At 41.5% G+C, this 20,380-nt stretch overlaps 1 protein-coding gene across 1 annotated transcript in view; it reads left to right on the top strand.

Moving 5' to 3' along the window:
* Positions 1–20,380, top strand: part of trpm7 (transient receptor potential cation channel, subfamily M, member 7) — a 121,471-nt gene that overhangs the window by 37,917 nt on the left and 63,174 nt on the right. Inside the window, exons 11-19 of the mRNA XM_043674578.1 lie at positions 3,486–3,586; positions 3,806–3,940; positions 4,496–4,549; positions 5,944–6,084; positions 6,630–6,764; positions 7,119–7,399; positions 8,611–8,839; positions 16,268–16,423; positions 19,734–19,874. Coding sequence (XP_043530513.1) covers positions 3,486–3,586; positions 3,806–3,940; positions 4,496–4,549; positions 5,944–6,084; positions 6,630–6,764; positions 7,119–7,399; positions 8,611–8,839; positions 16,268–16,423; positions 19,734–19,874 — 1,373 coding nt within the window. The remainder of the gene's footprint in view (positions 1–3,485; positions 3,587–3,805; positions 3,941–4,495; positions 4,550–5,943; positions 6,085–6,629; positions 6,765–7,118; positions 7,400–8,610; positions 8,840–16,267; positions 16,424–19,733; positions 19,875–20,380) is intronic.

A 20,380-nucleotide genomic window follows, 5' to 3' on the forward strand; every position in this document is an offset into this window, starting at 1 on the left:
CCCCAAGGATACTGGTGCCCCTCAGGTTCAGGTGTAGACCATCCTGTTTATAGAGGTCCCATCGTCCCCAGAAAGAACCCCAGTTATCCAAAAGCCGGAATCCCTCCCTCCTGCACCATCCCTTTAGCCACGCATTTAAGTGTTCTCTTTCCCTATTCCTCGAATCTCTATCACGTGGCACGGGTAACAAACCAGAGACAACAACTCGGTTTGTTCTAACTCTGATCTTCCAACCTAGCTCCCTGAAAGCCTGTCTAACATCCTCTGCACTCCTCCTACCTATGTCGTTGGTGCCAATGTGGACCACGACTTCGGGTTGCTCCCCCTCCCCCTCCAGGACCCGGAAAACACGATCAGAGACATCACGTACCCTTGCACCTGGGAGGCAACATACCAAACGTGAGTCTCTCTCGTTCCCACAAAACCGCCTATCTGTGCCACGAACTATCGAGTCCCCAATTACTACTGCTCTGCTCTTCTTCACCCTTCCCTTCTGAGTAACGGGGACAGGCTCCGTGCCAGAGACCTGAGCCCCGTTACTTACCCCTGGTAAGTCATCCCCCCCACAAGTATCCAAAACGGTATACTTGTTCTTGAGGGGAATGGCCGTTCACGTTGAGAGGCCTAGAATATAAAAGCAAGGATGTAACTCTGAGGCTTTATAAGGCTCTGGTCAGCCCACATTTAGAGTATTGTGCACAGTTTTGGGCTCCATATCTCAGGAAGGATGTACTGGCCCTGGAGCATGTTCAGAGGAGGTTCATGAGAATGATCCCAGGAATGAAAGGCCTATCATATGAGGAATGTTTGAGAAGACTAGGTCTGTACTCAATGGAGTTTACAAGGACAAGGAGGGATCTTATTAAAACATGCAGGATACTGATTGGCCTGGACAGAGTGGACATTAGGAAGATGATTCCATGGTCAGGAGAGATGAGGACCCAGTGGCACAAACTTAGGGAAGACCTTTTAGAATGGAGATAAGGAGAAATGTCTTCAGCCAGAGAGTGATGAATCTGTGGAATTCATTGTCACAGAAGGCTGTGGAGACCCAGTCACTGAGTACATTTAGAACAGAGATAGATAAGTTCTTGATTGCCAAGGGGATCAAAGGTTACAGGGAGAAAGGTTTTTCAACCCCATTTTCCCACTATCAGCCATGATTGAATGGTGGATCAGGCTCGATGGGCCGAATGGCTGAATTTCTGTTCCTATGCCCTTATGATGTAAATGATAGAAACAACAAGTTTCAGAATGAAAACCAAAAGAACTGCAGATGCTGTAAATCAGAAACAAAACAGAAGTTGCTAGAAAAGCTCAGCAGGTCTGGCAGCATCTGTAAAGAGAAATCAGAGCTAACGTTCTGGGTCCAGTTGCCCTTCCTCTGAATAATTCACAAACCTGACTTCCCCAGTCAACCCATTGTCTCAGCCTGCTCCTGTCCCACTGAACTCATCTCTGCATACCTTGACACCATCCTGTCCCCTTTAGTCCAGGAACTCCCCACTACGTTTGGGACACCACCCACACCCTTCACCTCCTCCAAGACTTTCATTTCCCCAGCCCCCAATGCCTCACCTTCACCATGGACATCCAGTCCCTGCACACACCCACCCGTCACAACAAAGATCTCCAAGCACTCTGTTTTTCCCTCTTGTGCCGTCCCAACCAGTACCCTTCCACTAACACCCTCATCCGCCTAGCCGAACTAGTCCTCGCCCTCAACAACTTCTCCTTCCAATACTCCCACTTGCTCCAAACCAAAGGGGTAGCCATGGGCACCCACATGGGTCCCAGCTTTGCCTGCCTCTTTGTCAGGTACGTGGAACAGTCCATCTTCCAGAGCTACACCAGCACCAATACCCATCTTTCTCTCGGCTATATCGATTACTGCATCAGTGCTATCTCTTACTCCCACGAGGAGGTTGAACAGTTCATCAGCTTCACTAACACCTTTCACCCCAACCTCAAATTATCTGGACCAGCTCAGACACCACCCTTCCCTTCCTGGACCTCTCCCACTCCATCCCCTGCAACCGACTAACAATACACATTTACTACAAACCCTCGGACTCCCACAGTTATTTGGACTACACCTCCTCCCACCCTGCCTCCTGTAAAAATGCTATCCTTTATTCCCAAATTCCGCCTCCACCGCATCCGCTCCCAGGAGGACCAATTCCACTACAAAATCCCAGAGGGCCGCCTCCTTCAAAGATCGCAATTTCCCCTCTGACATGGTTGACAATACCCTCCAGCGCATCTCCTCCACTTCCTGCACCTCTGTCCTTGAACCACATCCCTTCAACCACAACAAGGACTGAATCCCCCGGTCCTCACCTTCCACCTCATCAAACTCTGTGTCATCCTCCGCCATTTCCTCCACCTACAATCAGACCCCACCATCCCTATCAGTGTTCCGGACTGACCAATCCCTCCTCGACTCCATTGTCAGATCCACACTCATTCCTGACACCTTCCCCTACCACCACAGGGTTGCAAAACCTGCACTTTCACCTCCCCCTCACCTCCGTCCAAGGCTCCTTCCACATCTGACAGAAATTTACCTGTACCTTCACAAATGCCTCTACTGTATCCATTGCACCCCATGTGGTCTTCTCTACATCGGGGAGACAGGATGCCAACTTGTGGATTGTTTCAGAGAATGTCTCTGGGACACCCGCACCGACCAACCTCACCGCTCCGTGGCTGAACACTTCAACTCCCCTCCCACTCCACCAAGGACGTGCAGGTCCTGGATCTCCTCCATCGCTAAACCCTTACCACCGATGCCTGGAGCAAGAACGCCTCATCTTCTGCCTTGCAACCACATGGGATTAATGTGAATTTCACCAGTTTGCTCATTTTCCCTCCCCGCTAGATTATCCCAGGCCCAAGCCTCCAACTCGACACCGCCCTCTTGACCTGTCCATCATCTTTCTGATCCATCCGCTCCACCCTCCTCTCCAACCTATCACCTTCTTCGATTCACCTGCTCCTTGGATGCTGCCTGACCTGCTGTGCTTTTCCAGCAACACACTTCCAACTACTACTTCAGAATAAGGGAGCTTAGGTGCATGTGTAGAAATTAGAGAAAATAACTTTGAGCAGCCAAAAGCTGCTTAATTGATAGCTAATTGGTGGGCCATTTGATTTGTGGTGGGAATTAAAGCTAAAAATGGATCTTACAAGGGTTATTATTCTGCATGCTCTATGGCAAAGCTGCCCATGAACTTAAAGTAGAATTAACTGCAGTCGGCATTTTATTTATTTTTTGTCTAAACAGTCTGTCCTACTTGAATATGAACTCATCAATAGTGAGAATATAACCAAATTTTGCAACTGTAACTAGAAAGTCCAGCCTGGCAATTAGTTCTGGCAATGGCTATGACATATGCAACATGAATATACTACATCGTTTCCACATCCTGTTCCAAACAGGCAGTTCATGTACCTTACTGACGCTATAACTTTTTAAAATTCAGGTACCAATTCATCTGCATTTGATCAGCTGATCTTGACTCTTGCCTGGGACAGAGTGGACATTGCTAAAAACCATGCATTTGTTTACGGGCAGCAGTGGCTGGTATGTTAACATTCATGTTCTTTTAAGGATGGGCTCAGTGCAGCAAATAATGGGATTACTCATATCAGTGGATTATTATTTTTTTCTGTCATCGTGAAGTTAATGAGGTAGCTGTTTGAATATAATTTGTCAAGTTCTGATTTCATTTGGTTTTTTTTCATGTTTAATGTTGCTGAGCAGTAGGTCAGATTTTATCACTGAGTTTATTGCATGTTGCAGGTGGGATCACTGGAGCAGGCAATGTTAGATGCACTTGTTATGGACCGAGTGGAATTTGTGAAACTTCTCATTGAGAATGGAGTTAGCATGCACAAGTTCCTTACAATCCCTAGGCTTGAAGAACTGTACAACACGGTAAGTGCTAGGAAGCCGAAAATGTAGCAGTGTTAATCTTGAGTGCATAAATTAGATCTGGACAATAATATGTTTTCAAATTTTATGAAAATATTTCAGATTCTTGAATCACAAACGCTGGTAGTTGTATTAATGACTCCTTATCAACGGGATTGTTTAGATTATCGGTTGACATAAAGTGCATTTTTTGTTAGCTAAGCCTTGACCTTCACCTGTACGTTTTGATAGTTTTAATCAATCTGTTTAGGTATGTTATACCTCTCGAACTGGTGGAACTTGCTCTGGTGCCTCTTGGCTCACTGCCATTTTATGACAGCCCTTCACCTGTACTTATGGTATAATAAAGATTAGGACTATCTAACACAAACATTTTAAGGATACGCTCATAGTTTAAATGCTAGTCACTGCACTTTGAAAGTAAATTATTAGCTGTGAAGAATTTTGAGGTTCTGCAGAAATGGTTGCTGGCATTAATGTGTATTCTCCCTGCCTTTTCTTTCCTCCTTTGCTGCTCTGAAATACTTTGACCACTTCAATTTTGTTATTTCATTGCAGAAGCAAGGTCCAACCAATCCAACATTACTTCATCTCGTGCGAGATGTTAAGCAGGTAATTTTTTGTTGTTTACCTTCAAGCTACATGGCAGCAGATTGACCTCTGAAAATATTTATGGCAGTTTATAAACATGAATTTTTTTAAATCTCAGATTTTTACCAATGATCCTTTTAATGTGTCCAAATTATAAATTTTCTTTTAAGTTCTTGCTGTTGATCTATGAAAATAAAAAAAATTGAATGCAGGAATTTTGCAATTTTCATGAATATTTAGAGAAACTTTATTTCTCTGTCTTTTGTGAATTGTTCTTTGCTAACATTGAATTGCTTCTATCTGAAGATAGTGGAGGGTGATTTTATAGGGTTACATTTTTGACAGACCAGCAAAGTGGGTCTGAGACCACAGCCACATCAGCCATAATCTCGCTGTATGATGGAGCAGACTCGACCGGCCAAACAATCTATTCCTTAAGGTCATCAACACGTTTCTAGGCAAATGACATCTTTTGTGAAATACAAGTAAAACCAAAATGACTTAATGGCACATTCTAAGAAGAATATTGCTAATGAGGCTCTCTTGATAAAGGCTTTAATGAGCATCTTAAAGTGAACAAAAGCTTACATATTTGACATCAACTACTGCCACTAAGTTAGTTAACGAGAGGCAGATGGCAGCATCTCTCTGTCTTAATCCAGTCGAAGTTCACATTTTTATCACTTCCTTACATTGGCACCACATCCATAAGTATCTACCCCCTCCACTACTGATGCATCTGTAAGATGACTGCAGAAATTCACCAAAGATCCCACGACTACTTGCGTCTAGAAGGACAAGGTCAGTGGATGTATGCGAATACCACCACCTTCAAGTTGCTCTCCAAGCCCACTCACCGTCCTCACTTGGCAATACAATGTTGTTGCTTCACTGTCGCTGGGTCAAAAACCCGGAATTCCCTCCCTGATGACACTGTGGGCCAACCTATAGCAGGTGGACTGCAGCAGTTCATGAAGATAGCTCACTTACCACCTTCTCGAGCAACTAGGGATAGGCAATGAATGCTGGCCAGCTAGCGAAGCACAAGTGAATAAAAAGATTGTGCATAGCAGCTACACTTCAGAGAACTGGATTTAGAATGCCAAGTGGTCACCTAAAATCAATAAGAACCATCTAGGAACTTCCTTATTTGATAGCAGGATAGAGCCTTCATTTTTTCTGAATTGTTGCTGTAGTTGACTGCATGAATGATTTTTCTCAACAAATTTTTCTTGGAATGTTTAGGCTATTGTCAAGAAACAGATTTGTTACTTTGAACTTGTTTTTCCATCAAAAAATCCAGTCTCTTGAGAATTGCATAAAGTATAAATTGGCCTTAGCTGTCTACAAGTTTTACTGGAATAGGATATCGTTGCTGTTGACTGATGTCATTTTTGATGTCTTTTATTCCATAGGGGAACCTCCCTTCAGATTATAAAATCACTTTGATTGATGTGGGCCTTGTCATCGAATACCTTATGGGTGGAACTTATCGATGTACATACACAAAGAAACGTTTCCGAATTATCTACAACAATCTTCATGGAAATAATAGGGTACGTTCTCCTCTGGAATACCTCACTAAGTGCCAGCAAACTGACATCTGCAGTTATGATTAAGTAACAAGTTGGGTGTTGAGGTGGAATCATTTCTGTGTTGTCCTACAATAAAACAAAACTGCAAATGCTGGAAATCTAAAATGTACAAAAAACAGAAATTGCCATCAGCATTCTAAAAATTTTGAATTCTGAGGGGAATTGGACTCAAAACATAAACTTCTTTTTTCATTGGTGCTGCCAGACTTGCTAAGTTTCTCCAGCAATTTTGGTTTTGGTTTGTTTCATATTTTCCTACTTTATTTGTTTGGGTGATCTTTAGTCTGTGCCTTCAATGAGCACACAGTTGTTAAGTTATTTTAACAAAAAGGTTCATTGATGCTCTTAACCATTTTACTCTTTGTGACTCAAGACAAGAAATATGAGAGGTTGTTCCAGGCCTTAATTATAAATGAAAGCAATTTTGTTGGTGATTTTTAAGTTTGATGAGCAAAACCCTGTCAGTAGCATTCTCCTAACAACCTTTTTTTATATTTTCAATCCAGCGATCTGGACGGCATTCATCAAGTAGTATACCTCAATTGCGTAAGCATCAAGAGTCTCTGACCAATCGAGCAGATAAAAGAGAGAAGACTCGACATAATCACTTCATTAAAACTGCACAGCCTTACAAACCCAAGGTATGAACAGATGGTTTGTATGTTTGTCCTACTTGGATTTCAAACACACAGCTTTGTAAAGGATACCAGGCACCTCCTGAGCTGTTTGTCTCACTGTGTATTCAGAGCTTTAAAGGATGGGAGCAACAATTTGAAATTCACATTAATGTGTTAATTGTTGTTTCAAGTTGATTTTGGTGTCTAAAAGAAAGCTTTTTGTACTTTGCCCGCACAGTCAGGGTATGGGAGAAGCAGCCCCATACGTTGTATATTTAATACAGATGCGATTTTGCTTCACAGAGCAAGTTGCCATTTCCTTAATTGGTTTCCAGTCAGTGATAAGCAGAATAGCTGACACTCTTTCTGCTTTTTCAGCCTGAATCCTCTGTTGATCAGGGGAAGAAAAAGAGAACCAAAGATGAGGTTGTGGACATTGATGATCCAGAGACTAAGCGTTTTCCGTATCCTTTCAACGAGCTGCTCGTCTGGGCTGTATTAATGAAGCGGCAGAAAATGGCCATGTTTTTCTGGCAGCATGGAGAAGAGTCCATGGCCAAAGCTTTAGTTGCATGCAAACTAAATCGATCTATGTCCTGTGAGGCAAAACAGAGTGATGTGGTTGATGATACTTCTGAAGAACTCAAACAGTCTTCCAGGTCAGTCGTCATAAAGTGCCCGTGTGTAGAATTGAATAATTATGTAAGTACTTTTGTGTTTGGTGCTAAATAAAGCTGTTCTTTCAGAACAATCCATCCTCAAATTAATAAAATTGTGTACTTGTTTACCATATACAAACCAATTCAAATTTACATCTTAGTTTTTAAAACATGGATTTCTGTTGGGCTATGTTGCATTTTAACCTCTAGACAAGAAATTTGGTGGGTTCCTGATCCCAGCATTTTGCCAATGTTGCTTTTCAATTGTTGCCTTAGCTGTGAGAAAAGCCGAAGTTGATTCCTTGTTGCTTTTCTGTCTCAAAAAGAGAAACAAATTCCGAGGAAGAAACCTCTTTCCTGGTAATGGATGATGCAGCATACTTCGTGGAGCACTTCATTATTCCAGTACACAGTATCCAGTACTGTGTCTTTAATATCCCTTGTGCTCTGAACGGAAATATTGTCAACAGACTCAGAGAAGGTCATAGGAAGGATACCTGACTACACTTCTCTGAGAACCGTCTCAATAAAGGCATTGATATTTAGGGAGGGAGTTCCAAAGGCCTCGACTTGCTGAAGGTGTCGAGGACATTTATGGGTGAAAAGATACTTTGTGTTGAGAAGAGGTCAGAATTAGAGGGAAGCAGTATTCTTGAAAGGATGGAGAAGAATAAAAATAAAGTAGGGAGAGGCTACAAAAGAGTTTGAACTCGTGGCTGAGAATTTTCAATTTGGAGGATTCTGAAGCCAAAGATGTTAAATTGTGGATGAATGAGAGTTGGTGCCGGATTGGATATGGGCAGTCGTGAAAAGCAGTAGTGTGCATGAACCGCTAAATGCAATGTCAACTTTCAGATGAGGTAAACCTGAGCATTTTTGACACACTCTCTTTTCTGACTTTTATTATAGGTAGCCTAGGACTAAATTTGAACTAGACTTTTTCATAAAATAAAATAACCACTATATTTCCTTGAAATAATGTGCTTAATTTGGAATTAGCAATGGCTCAGATATAAGCACTCTGTTAGTATGCTTTCTACTTCATTAGAGCTGCCGTTGTACATTTGTAACAGCAGGTACATGTGATCATTTTCATCAGGCTCTCATTTTTTGTTTAAACAAGTGATCAGTATCCCCAACTGAATTGAACTTGAGAGGTGACATTAATGTTTAACCAGTGATTAATGAACATATTGCTATTTTTGTTTCAGTGAATTTGGTCAATTAGCAGTTGATTTACTGGATCAGTCCTTCAGGCAAGATGAAACTATGGCTATGAAGTTGCTGACTTATGAATTGAAAAACTGGAGCAACTCGACCTGCCTCAAATTAGCTGTTCATTCAAGACTTCGTCCATTTGTAGCGCACACATGCACCCAAATGCTGCTGTCAGACATGTGGATGGGAAGACTGAATATGAGGAAAAATTCATGGTACAAGGTAACATTGTCACAGGCTGGATAGTAATTAAGTATATGGCTTATCCAGAAAACTAGCATGTTTGGAATAAAAACAGAAAATTCTGGAAATGCTCAGTAGGTCTGGCCAAATCTATGGAGTGATAGAGCTGAAAATGAGAGATGGAGACAGATCTGTCCGATTCTGGTGAAGCCATGGACTTCGAACATAAACTGTTTCTTAATCCACAGGGTCCATCGCAATATTTTGTTTTTGTAACATTTTTAGTCCGTGACCTTTCATCAGAAATGGGGGGAAAAAGTTAGAAATGTAATAGTGAGCAGTTGAAAGCGCTCAGGATGGAAAGAAAAGAAGGGTAAGGTCTGTGAAAAGCCAGAAGGAAGTTCGTGTGTAAGCTCAAAGGGAGAAAGAATAGGATAAACAAAACAAAACAACAGTGCCTAAAGTAGTTGGGATGAGCAGGATTCTGAACAATTGCCATCCAAAAGTATTAAAAATAAAAGATGGGGGAAATAGCAAACCAAGACAAAGCAAAACAAACTTAAAACAGCGATTGTAGAGTCATACAGCACGGACACAGACCCTTCAGTCCAACCAGGTCCATGCCGAACGTAATCCCAAATTAAACTAGTCCCACCTGCCTGCTCCTGGCTCATCGATCTCCAAACTTTTCCTATTCGTGTACTGATCCAAATGTCTTTTAAACTGTAATTGTACCAACATCCATCACTTCCTCAGGAAGTTCATTCCACACATGAGCCAACCTCTATATAAAAATAAAAATTAGCCTCGCATCTTTTTTAAATCTCTCTCCTCTCACCTTAAAAATGTGCCCTGAGTCTTGAAATCCCCTATCCTAGGGAAAAGACAACTATTATTAACTCTATCCCCTCATTATTTTATAAAATAATCAACCTCCGATACTCCAGTGAAAATGATCCCAACTTATTCAGCCTTTCTTTAGAACTCAATCTTTCCATACCTGGCAACATCCTGGTAAATCTCTTCTGAACCCTCTCTGGCTTGATAACATCCTCCTTTATAACTGGGTGACCAGAACTGGACACAGTATTCCAGAAAAGGTCTCACCAATGTCCTGTACAACCTTAACATGACATCCCAACTGTATACTCAAAAGATTGAATAATGAAGGCAAGCATGCTAAACGCCTTTTTAACCACCCTGTCTAGGTGTAATACAAAATGCAAAGAATTATGTATCTGCACCCTGAGGTTCCTCTGTTCTACAACACTACCCAAGGCTGTACCAATAATTGTAGTCCTATCTTTGTTTGTTATAAACAAAATGCAATACCTCATAGAGTCATAGAGATGTACAGCATGGAATCAGACCCTTCAGGTCCAACTCATCTGTGCCAACTAGATATCCCAACCTAATCTAGTCCCAATTTGCCAGCACCTGGCCCATATCCCTCCAAACCCTTCCTATTCATATATCCATCAAGATGCCTTTTAAATGTTGTAATTGTCCCAGCTTCCGCCACTTCCTCTGGCAGCTCATTCAATGCACACACCACCGTCTGTGTGGAAAAAGTTGCCCCTTAGGTCTCTCTCATATCATTCCCCTCTCCCCCTAAACCTATGCCCTCTAGTTCTGAACTCTCCATGTTGGAGAAGATGCTGTTCTTGAATCTGTTAATTTGTGTGTTTAAGCTTTTGTATCTTCTGCCCAATGGAAGAGGTTGGCAAAGATTATAACTGGGGTAAGAAGGGTCTTTGATGATGGCTGCCTTGCTGAGGCAGCAAGAAGTATAGATGGAGTCAGTTGGTTTGCTTGATAATTGGGCTGTGTTCACAACTCTCTGTAGTTTCTTATGGTCCTGGGCAGAGCAGTTGTTGTACTATGCTGTGATGCACCACAGAAAGCATCCTATAAAGGTTGGTAAGTGTATATACGGACATGCCAAATTTCCTTATCATCCTGAAGAAGTAGAGACATTGTTGTGCTCCCTTCACCTCGCATCAACGTGGTGGACCAAGACAGATGGTAATATTCACTCCTAGAACTTGATGCTCTCAACCATCTCCAGCTCAGCTCCAAAAATGTACTTAGATGATGTGCCCTCCACTTTTTTTTCCATGAAGTCAATGATTAGCTCTTCCTTTACCACTGAGCGAGAGATTGTTATCTTTATATCATGCCATCAAGCATGCTCTCTCTTTCCTGTACTTTGTCTTGAATCTGTTTGATATCCGAGGTAAAAACAATGACTGCAGATGCTGGAAACCAGATTCTGGATCAGTGGTGCTGGAAGAGCACAGCAATTCAGGCAGCATCCGACGAGCAGCAAAATCGACGTTTCGGGCAAAAGCCCTTCATCAGGAATAATGTTTGATATCCGACCGATACTGATGGTGTTAGTCACCAGCGAACTTGTAGATAGAATTCTGAAGAAATTCACACAGTCATGAGTGCACAGTGAGTACAGTGAGGGGCTGAGTATGCAATCTTTTGTGGCGCCAGTGTTGAAAATTGTTAGGGAAGAGCTGCTACTGCCTGTACTCAGTAATTGATTGTGGTCTGTGTGTCAGGAAGCTGAGGATCCAGTTGCAGAGGGTGGATCATAGAGCTAGGTCTCAGAGTTTGGAGATAGTTTTGTTGGAATTATGGTGTTGTAGGCAGAGCTGTAGTCAATAAATAAGAGCCTGACATAGGCATCCTTGCTATTCAGATGTCCCAGGTATGTGTATAGGGCCAGGTAGATGGCATCTGCTGTGGACCAGTTGTGACAGGCGAATTGCAGTGGATCAAGGCAGGTTGGTAGGCCAAAGTTAATTTGAGCCATGGTTAACCTCTTGAAGCACTTGATAATTATGTAGGTCAAAACCACCAGACAGTAATCATTGAGGCGTGCTGCGTGAGTTTTCTTTTGTATCGGGATGATGGTGGTCGTCTTGTAGCAGCTGAGGACTTCAGATCATAGTAAGGAAAGCTTAAAGATGTCAACAAATACACCTGCCAGCTTGTACGCCCAGGATCTGAGTGCACAGCCAGGGACTCCCTCTGGGTTGGTTGCTTTCCGTGGGTACACTCAGGCTGATCTGATGTCTGCAGCAGTGACTGAGGGAATAGGTGGATCTAAGGCTGTTGGAGCAGGCAACACTGTTTCACTGACCTTATATTTGAAATGAGTGTAAAGTGCATTGAGCACAACAGTGAGGGATGTATTTTTGTCTGCTATTCTATTCTGCTTTGCTTTGTAACCTATTATGTCGTATAGGCCTTGCCACAAATCACATTGGTTGGAGTGTCAGTCAGTGGTGATGAGGAATTTACAGGAGCTAGGGGGTATGATGGAGTTATATGAAGGGATAAAAATACCATAGATACAGTCAGGTAGATGGGTTACTTTCAGGAAAGGTGGGAGGGATAGGCAGGTGGTGCAAGAGTCTCCTGACACTATCCCCATCTCAAACAAGTATGCCGTTTTGGAAAATATAGGGGGTGATGGACTCTTAGGGGAATGTAGTATGAATAGTCAAGTTTCTGGTATCGAGACTAGCTCTAATGTAACAAGGGGTGCATCAGAGTCCAAGTGATCAACTGTGGTAGGGGACTTTCTCTAGTCAGAGGCGCAGACAGACATTTCTGCATCTGTCTGACAGCAAGAAGTCAGAATGGTGTGTTGCCTCCCTGGTGTCAGGATCAAGAATATCTCAGAGTGCAGAGTATTCTCAAAGGAATGTGGGACTAGCAGGCGGTTGATGTACACATTGGAACTAATGACATAGGAAAGAAAAAGAATGAAATTCTGAAGGGAGAATATAGGAAGTTAGGCAGGAATTTAAAAAGGAGGTCCTCAAGGGTAGTAATATCTGGACTACTACCAGTGCCATGAGCTAGAGAGGGTAAGAATAGGAGAATAGCGCAGATGAATGCATGACTGAGAAGCTGGTGCAGGGGAGAAGGGTTCACATTTTTGGATCATTGGAGTCTCTTCTGGGGAAGAAGTGACCTGTACAGGAGGGGCACATTGCACCTTAATTGGAAGGGGAGTAATATACTGACATGGAGATTTGCTTGAGCTGCCCTGGAAGATTTAAACGAGTAAGGTGGGGAGGGGGGGAAACCCAGGGCGATACTGAGGAAGAAATCCGTCTGAGACTGGTACAGTTGGGAAAAGGAATGAGTCAAGCAGTCAGGGCATGCAGGAACAAAGCAGAGAACAAGGTAGGACTGATAAACAAAACTGCATTTATTTCAATGCCAGAGGCCGAACAGGGAAGGCAGATGAACTCAGGGCATGGTTAGGAACATGGGACTGGGATATCATAGCAATTACAGAAACATGGTTCAGGGATGGACAGGACTGGCAGTTTAATGTTGCAGGCAATAAATGATAGAAAGGAAGGCAAGAAAGGAGGGGGATTGGCATTTTTGATAAGGGATAGCATTACTACTGTACTTAGGGAGGATATACCTGGGAATACATACAAGGAAGTTATTTGGGTGGAACTGAGAAATAAGAATAGGATTATAACCACCCCCCAAACAAAAGCAGGAAATTGAGAAACAAATTTGCAAGGAGATTTCAGTTATCTATAAGAATAATAGGGTGGCTATGGGAGGGGATTTTAACTTTCCAAACATAGACTGTGACTGTCATAGTGTTAAGGGTTTAGATGGAGAGGAATTTGTTAAGTGTGTAGAAGACAATTTTCTGATTCAGTATGTGGATGTACCTACTAGAGAAGATGCAAAATTTGGCCTACTCTTGGGAAATAAGGTAGGGCAGGTGACTGAGATGTCAGTAGGGGAAGCACTTGGGGCCAGTGACCATAATTCCATTAGATTTAAAATAGTGATTGAAAAGGATAGACCAGATCTAACAGTTGAAGTTCTAAATTGGAGAAAGGCCAATTTTGACAGTATTAGGCAAGAACTTTGAAAAGCTGATTAGGGACAAATGTTTGCAGGTGAAGGATCGGCTGGAAAATGGGAAGCCTTCAGAAATGAGGTAATGAGAATCCAGAGAAAGTATGTTCCTGTTTGGGTGAAAGGAAAGGCTGGTAGGTGTAGGGAATGTTGGATGACTAAAGAAATTGAGGATTTGCTTAAGAAAAAGAAGGAAGCATATGTAATGTATAGACAGGATAAATCGAGTGAATCCTTAGATATAAAGGCAGCAGGAGTATACTTAAGAGGGAAATCAGGAGGGCAGAAAGGGGACATGAGATAGCTTTGACAAATAGAATTAAGGAGAATCCAAAAGGTTTTTAAAAAATATATTAAGGACAAAAGGGTAACTAGGGAGAGAATAGGGCCCCTCAAAGATCAGCAAGGCAGCCTTTGTGTGGAGCCGCAGAAAATGGGGGAGATACTAAACGAGTATTTTGCATCAGTATTTACTGTGACAAACGATATGGAAGATATAGAATATAAGGAAATAGATGGTGACATCTTGCAAAATTACAGAGGAGGAAGTGCTGGATTTCTTGAAATGCCTAAAAGTGGATAAGTCCCCAGGACTTGATCAGGTATACCCTAGAACTCTGTGGGAAGCTAGGGAAGTGATTGCTGGGCTTCTTGCTGAGATATTTGTACCATCGATAGTCACAGGTGAGGTGCCGGAAGACTGGAGGTTGGCTCATGTGGTACCACTGTTTAAGAAGGGTGGTAAGGACAAGTCAGGGAACTTTAGACCAGTGAGCCTAACGTTGGTGGTGGGCAGGTTGTTGGAGGGAATCCTGAGGGGCAGGATGTGCATGTATTTGGAAAGGCAAGGACTGATTAGGAATAGTCAACATGACTTTGTGCATGGGAATTCATGTCTCACAAACTTGATTGAGTTTTTTGAAGAAGTAACAAAGAGGATTGATGAGGGCAGAGCGGTAGATGTGATCTATATGGACTTCAGTAAGGCATTGGACAAGGTTCCCCATGGGAGACTGGTTAGATCTCCTGGAATACAGGGAGAACTAGCCATTTGGATACAGAACTGGCATGAAGATAGAAGGTGGTGGTGCTGGAGGGTTGTTTTTCAGACTGGAGGCCTGTGACCAGTGGTGTGCCACAAGCTTCGATGCTGGGTCCACTGCTTTTTGTAATTTATATAAATGATTTGGATTTGAACGTAAGCGGTATGATTATTAAGTTTGCAGATGACACTAAAACTGTAGATGTAGTGGACAGCAAAGGAGGTTACCTCAGACTACAACAGGATATGGGTGAGATGGGCCAATGGGCTAAGGAATGGGAAGGTAGAGTTTAATTTAGATAAATGTGACGTGCTGCATTTTGGAAAGGAATATCAGGACAGGACTTATCCACTTCATGTCCTGAGGAGTGTTGCTAAATGCAGAGACCTTGGAGTGCAGGTTCATAGCTCCTTGAAAGTAGAGTCGCAGGTAAATAGGATAGTAAAGGTGGCGTTTGGTGTGTTTTCCTTCGTTGGTTGGAGCATTGAGTACAGAAGTTGAGAGATCATGTTGCAACTGTACAGGACATTGGTTAGGCCACTTTTGGAATATTGTGTACAATTCTGTTCTTCCTATTGGAAGGATGTGAAACTTGCAAGGTTCAGAAAAGATTTACAAGGATGTTGCCAGGGTTGGAGTTTTTGAGCTGTAGGCTGGGGTGGGTGAGGGGGTGACCATACCAAGATTCATAAAATCATGAAGGGCATGGATAGGATAAATAGACAAGGTCTTTTCCCTGGGGTGGACGAGTCCAGAATAATGGGCATAGATTTAGAGTGAGAGGGGAAAGATTTAAAAGGGACCTAAGGGGCAACTTTTTCACGCAGAGGATGGTGCGTGTATGGAATGAGCTGCCAGAGGAAGTGGTGGAGGCTGCATTTAAAAGGCATCTGGATGGGTATATGATAAGGAAGAGTTTAGAGGGATATGGCAAATGGGACAAGATTAATTAATATCTGGTCAACTGGATGAGTTGGACTGAAGGATTTGTTTCCATTCTGTATGACTCTATGATTCTGTATGGTTAGTTGGGGTCCCTAGCTTAGTCTGGTATTGCCTCTTGGCATCTCTAATGGTGATCATATCTGGATTTCCTGTAATGGCCACGGTTATTGGACTTGGTCTTAAGTAGGCAGTGGGTCTTCCTGTTCATCCATGGTTTCATCCAGTTGGAGAACCTTCAGATTAACTTCTAAGCAGGTATTAAGTGTAGTTAATCTGAAGTTGTTTAACGTGAGAACAATTTCAAGCAGATGGAGGAAGGTGAGAGAAATGGAACCTGGTTCGGCCTCTGTTCAGGAAAGAAGTGGGAATTATTTTATACCATTCTAGTATGGAATGGGGGTGTTGAGGGAATGTAGTGAAAAGGAGATGATTGGGGCCAGGAAGCTGGAACTTCAGTGGTCTCCTTTTGTTTGAGAGCAACTAAGATCAGGACAAATTTCACAGAAAATTGTTTGAAGTATCCAACCATGTTGAAATTGACTCAATGCATTTATTTTTTGCTCAGGTTATTCTTAGTATTCTGTTCCCTCCTGCTATTCTCATGCTGGAATTTAAAACTAAGGCTGAAATGTCTCATATTCCTCAAACTGAAGATGCTCATCAAATGAACATGGAAGACAGTGAACATAATTTTCAGAGCCCAACTGATCAAATCTCAATGGTAAGATTGCTTCTAATAGAGCCCATAAGAATAAACTATACATGATGATACTGAACTCTTAAAGGGAGAGGCGATGCTGGAGTGATTATGTCACCTTACCTAGTAATCTAAAACCTCAGGCTAATGGAATAAGATGTGGATTCTCATCTTAGCCAGGCAGATTGTGAAATTTGAATGTGATGACAATCTGGTGTAAAAAGGTATTCTAATAATGACCATGAAACCATTGTCATAAAAATCCATAATATTTACTAATGTCCTTGAGGGAACAAAATCTGTTGTCCTTGCCTGGTCTGGCCTACGTGTGACTCCAGACCCACTGCAATTTGGTTGACTCTTAACTACTTTTCAGGCAATTACAGGTGGGTAGTAAATGATGACCTATCTAGCCATGCCCACATTTCATGAACTAATTCTTGGGGAGTCCCAATGCACTGACTATGTAGTAATTTCCCAGTAATTTAATCTTCAGGTGGCCAATTACCCAGAACCCTCCGAAAATGTTCCCAAGTTATTGTTAGTGTTGGAGATATCAGAGGGTTCAGGCGCCCTGTGTTAATATATTTCTGAGGAACATTACAGGATTAAAAGCTACTCTTACTCTTGGTAAAATAGTAAATGGACCCCCTACATCTAACCCACCCCTCTCACCCACTTACCTTAAAACCTTGATTCTGTCAAAGTGGGTATGGGACATTTACACTTTTTATTTTGCTGGAATATGACAGGTACTTACTACAAGAAGGGGCTGTGTTTTCTGTGACAGTGCTGTCTGCATGTTTTGTATGGTTGCATCTGTTGTGATTAATTCTGCATTGAGCATAGGCCAAAAGTAAGTGAATCACATTCTTAACTGATCTGAGTTGGAAATAGGGATTCTGACCCAGACGGAAATTTACAGGCAACATTGTAGTCTGCGAACTGTTGGTGAAAATAGTTAACCAATTAACCAAAAATAAATAACAACAGAAATTGCTGGCAATGTTTATACAGAAACTGTACTAATGCTTCAAATCAATGATCTCTCATCGGAGCTTCATTTTTGCAACTTTCATTTCAGAGAACGCTGTCTGAAAATTACTTGTAAAATCTAATCAACTTGACAGGGCACCACAGGGAGCAAAATGCACTGTTTAATTTTTGATGCTGCAAGTGTACCAAATAGGATTTTCTTCTGTTTGAGTCAGCGTTGAACAATTTATAGGTTGTTCTGACATAACGCATGTTTCATCGGTGCAAATTGACTATAACGTGATTGACGAACTGTGGATGCTGTTTGGATAATGCAAACTTCCTATTGAACGGCTATAGCGATTTTCTATAGTAGTTTTCTACTGCACAATTTTCTCTAGTGGTTTTCCATAGTGCAGTTTCTTATTGTGTGAGGTTGCAGATGAACGTAACTGTCACCTTATACCAGAGCTTGCTGTATTTGACTGCTTGCTTTCCTTTCCTATACCATATTTCTGTCTCAGTTCTTAGGTGACTGTGTCTCAGAATTACTCAGTGTACCAACAAAACAATTAGTCTTTCTGGATCCTGAGGACACTTGACAGAGGGAGTGCTGGGAGGATGTTTACCCTTGTAGGAGAGAGTTTAAATATAAGGGATCTCCTATTTAAGACAGAGTTGAGTGAGTCAGATTTTCTTCCCCCAGAGTGCAGTGCAGACAGGGTCAGACTGAGTTGGATTGACGCTTAACTGACAAGGGAGGCAAAGGTATCTGTGGGGCATACAGAAAGTTGAGGCCACAGTGAAGTCGGCCTTTACCTGCTGAAATGGTGGAACAGGCTTGAGGGGCTGAATGGCCTTCTAACTCTTTTCGTCATATAGAGTTTAACTCTGAAGTCTCTGATCTGGCAGTAAATTTTGGATGTACATATAACATTACATACTCAAACAACTATCAGAACAATCTGGTTTAAATGCTAAATATCCATTATTGTGGTCTTCTCATTCCTAAAAGTTTCATCCTTTTACTGGCCTCTTTCATGTAGGGTCCTAACTTTTTCTGCTCTTTGTACAGTTTATGCCTGTTATTTTCCATGAGCTCAGTATTGCAACTTTGTTACTGTGTATGTCACCACTCATTAATTTGTACTATTCATTGTGTTCTCTCAGGAAGACCTTGCACTGATCACTTCAATCCCTAGCTATAATCTTAAATTACACTGGCACAAGATAATGTTCCATTTTTGATCAACCTTTACAATTATGTATTTGTTTTCCAATGAATAACTGAACTGACTTTGAAAAGCGTGTTTTCTGTGCAGCATCCACCTTCAAAGATTAGATACTTGAGAACAGTGAGATCTGTACTTGCAGTTTGACTGTACTATGACGGGAAAAAGATGTTTGAAAGGGTCAAGTTGAAACAAGAGAATGAAAATGAAATATCTGGGTCATTGGGAAAATAAAAATTAAGAATGTGATCTTAAAGCACATGTTTCAGAAAAAGGAAAATTAAGTTCTGTATATGTTTGTAAAGCCATAAACAATTACATAGTTCAGTCTGGTTGGTTGGTGGAACAGTGACTGTATTTTTTCTTACCATTTCAAACCCAAAATAGTAAAACGAGACAACTGTATTTGGTTCCTTATAATGCAAAGCACCTGCTTTGGGGAGTTGACGTCAAAGTGGTGTCTGATTTCTCTGATCCCCTATATAAGTTTTTGCCTACCAGATAAGGTAGTGTTTTCAACCCTGTTTCCTCCAAAGAAACCTGCTCAAACTTGATTTCTGCAATAGGATCAGTCATTCTACACAAATCTACATGGCATTGCTGGCCTCCTGAGCTCCACATTATTGTGAGTGAATATAGGTAAATCAATGTAAACTAAGGTGTAAGTGTTTGATTGGGAAGGGTGAAAGTGTTGGGGTTAGTAATGTATAAGGTCTGTTTATGATTGGGATCTGTACTCCATTCATATGTTTGTAAGTTACAGCAGAAATGATAGGCATTTTATCACCTACACAAGATAAATATAGAATTTTATGAAACTATATTATCCTGGACTACCTTAATCTGTAAAATACAAATTAACTTGTTAAACTGTTCAGATCAGCAGTTTTTAATATCTGAAGCAATAATCGCACTTTATGCATGTCATTGTGTTTTCAAGAAATGGGACACGCTTCTGACACTGTCCATGGTCACACTTAATGATAAAATTGTTCTCCCATACTTTATCTTTTCATAATACCTTCTGCATCTCCTAGAATCTAAGGCTCATGTTATGTTCTCTGTATACTGGACCAACTTGTCTTGCAGCATAATTCTGGAACTTTATTCTGCTTGATATTACACAGGAAGTCTTCAAAGAAGAAGGAATCTATGACCATGAAGTGAAACATGAGGATACAGTTCACATTAAACCAAGGAGGCTGCCTCTTACTAGAAAATTTTACTCTTTCTACCATGCACCCATTGCAAAGTTTTGGTTTAACACAGTAAGTGAGTAAAGCAAAAGAAGCAATATACCTGACCTGTCTTAATAGAGTTCGATGAAGAAATTAAAGCTGTTTATCTCAAAGCCCTCCTTAATTGACTTGGGTTATACACGTACAGCTATTTTAACCTTAGGAAGCTGGAACCAAGCTTCAACTATCACAGTTATTGATGTGAAAAGTGGCTTTGAGAGAAGAGCTGGTCTCAAAAATAAAAGGGATGCTGGCTGATGTCTTGAGTTTGAAATGTGTTTCAACATCATAGGACCTGGATATGAATCCAAATCCAACAAAGTCCTCTGAATTGCCTCTGTCTTATGCAAGTTTATTCTAGGTAACCATCTTTGTTTGAAACGTTGAATCCAAAATGCAAAATAAGAGTTCTAGGACATAATGTTGGTACCTGTTAAGAGATACCTGAAGGTGATTGATTCATGAAACAGAAGTAGGATAAGTAAATTTGCCATATCTATTGAGAAAAGTTTATGAACCATGAAGGAGTGATTAAG

Source organism: Chiloscyllium plagiosum, chromosome 32 (assembly GCF_004010195.1).
Source record: "Chiloscyllium plagiosum isolate BGI_BamShark_2017 chromosome 32, ASM401019v2, whole genome shotgun sequence".
Taxonomy (NCBI): Eukaryota; Metazoa; Chordata; class Chondrichthyes; order Orectolobiformes; family Hemiscylliidae; genus Chiloscyllium; species Chiloscyllium plagiosum.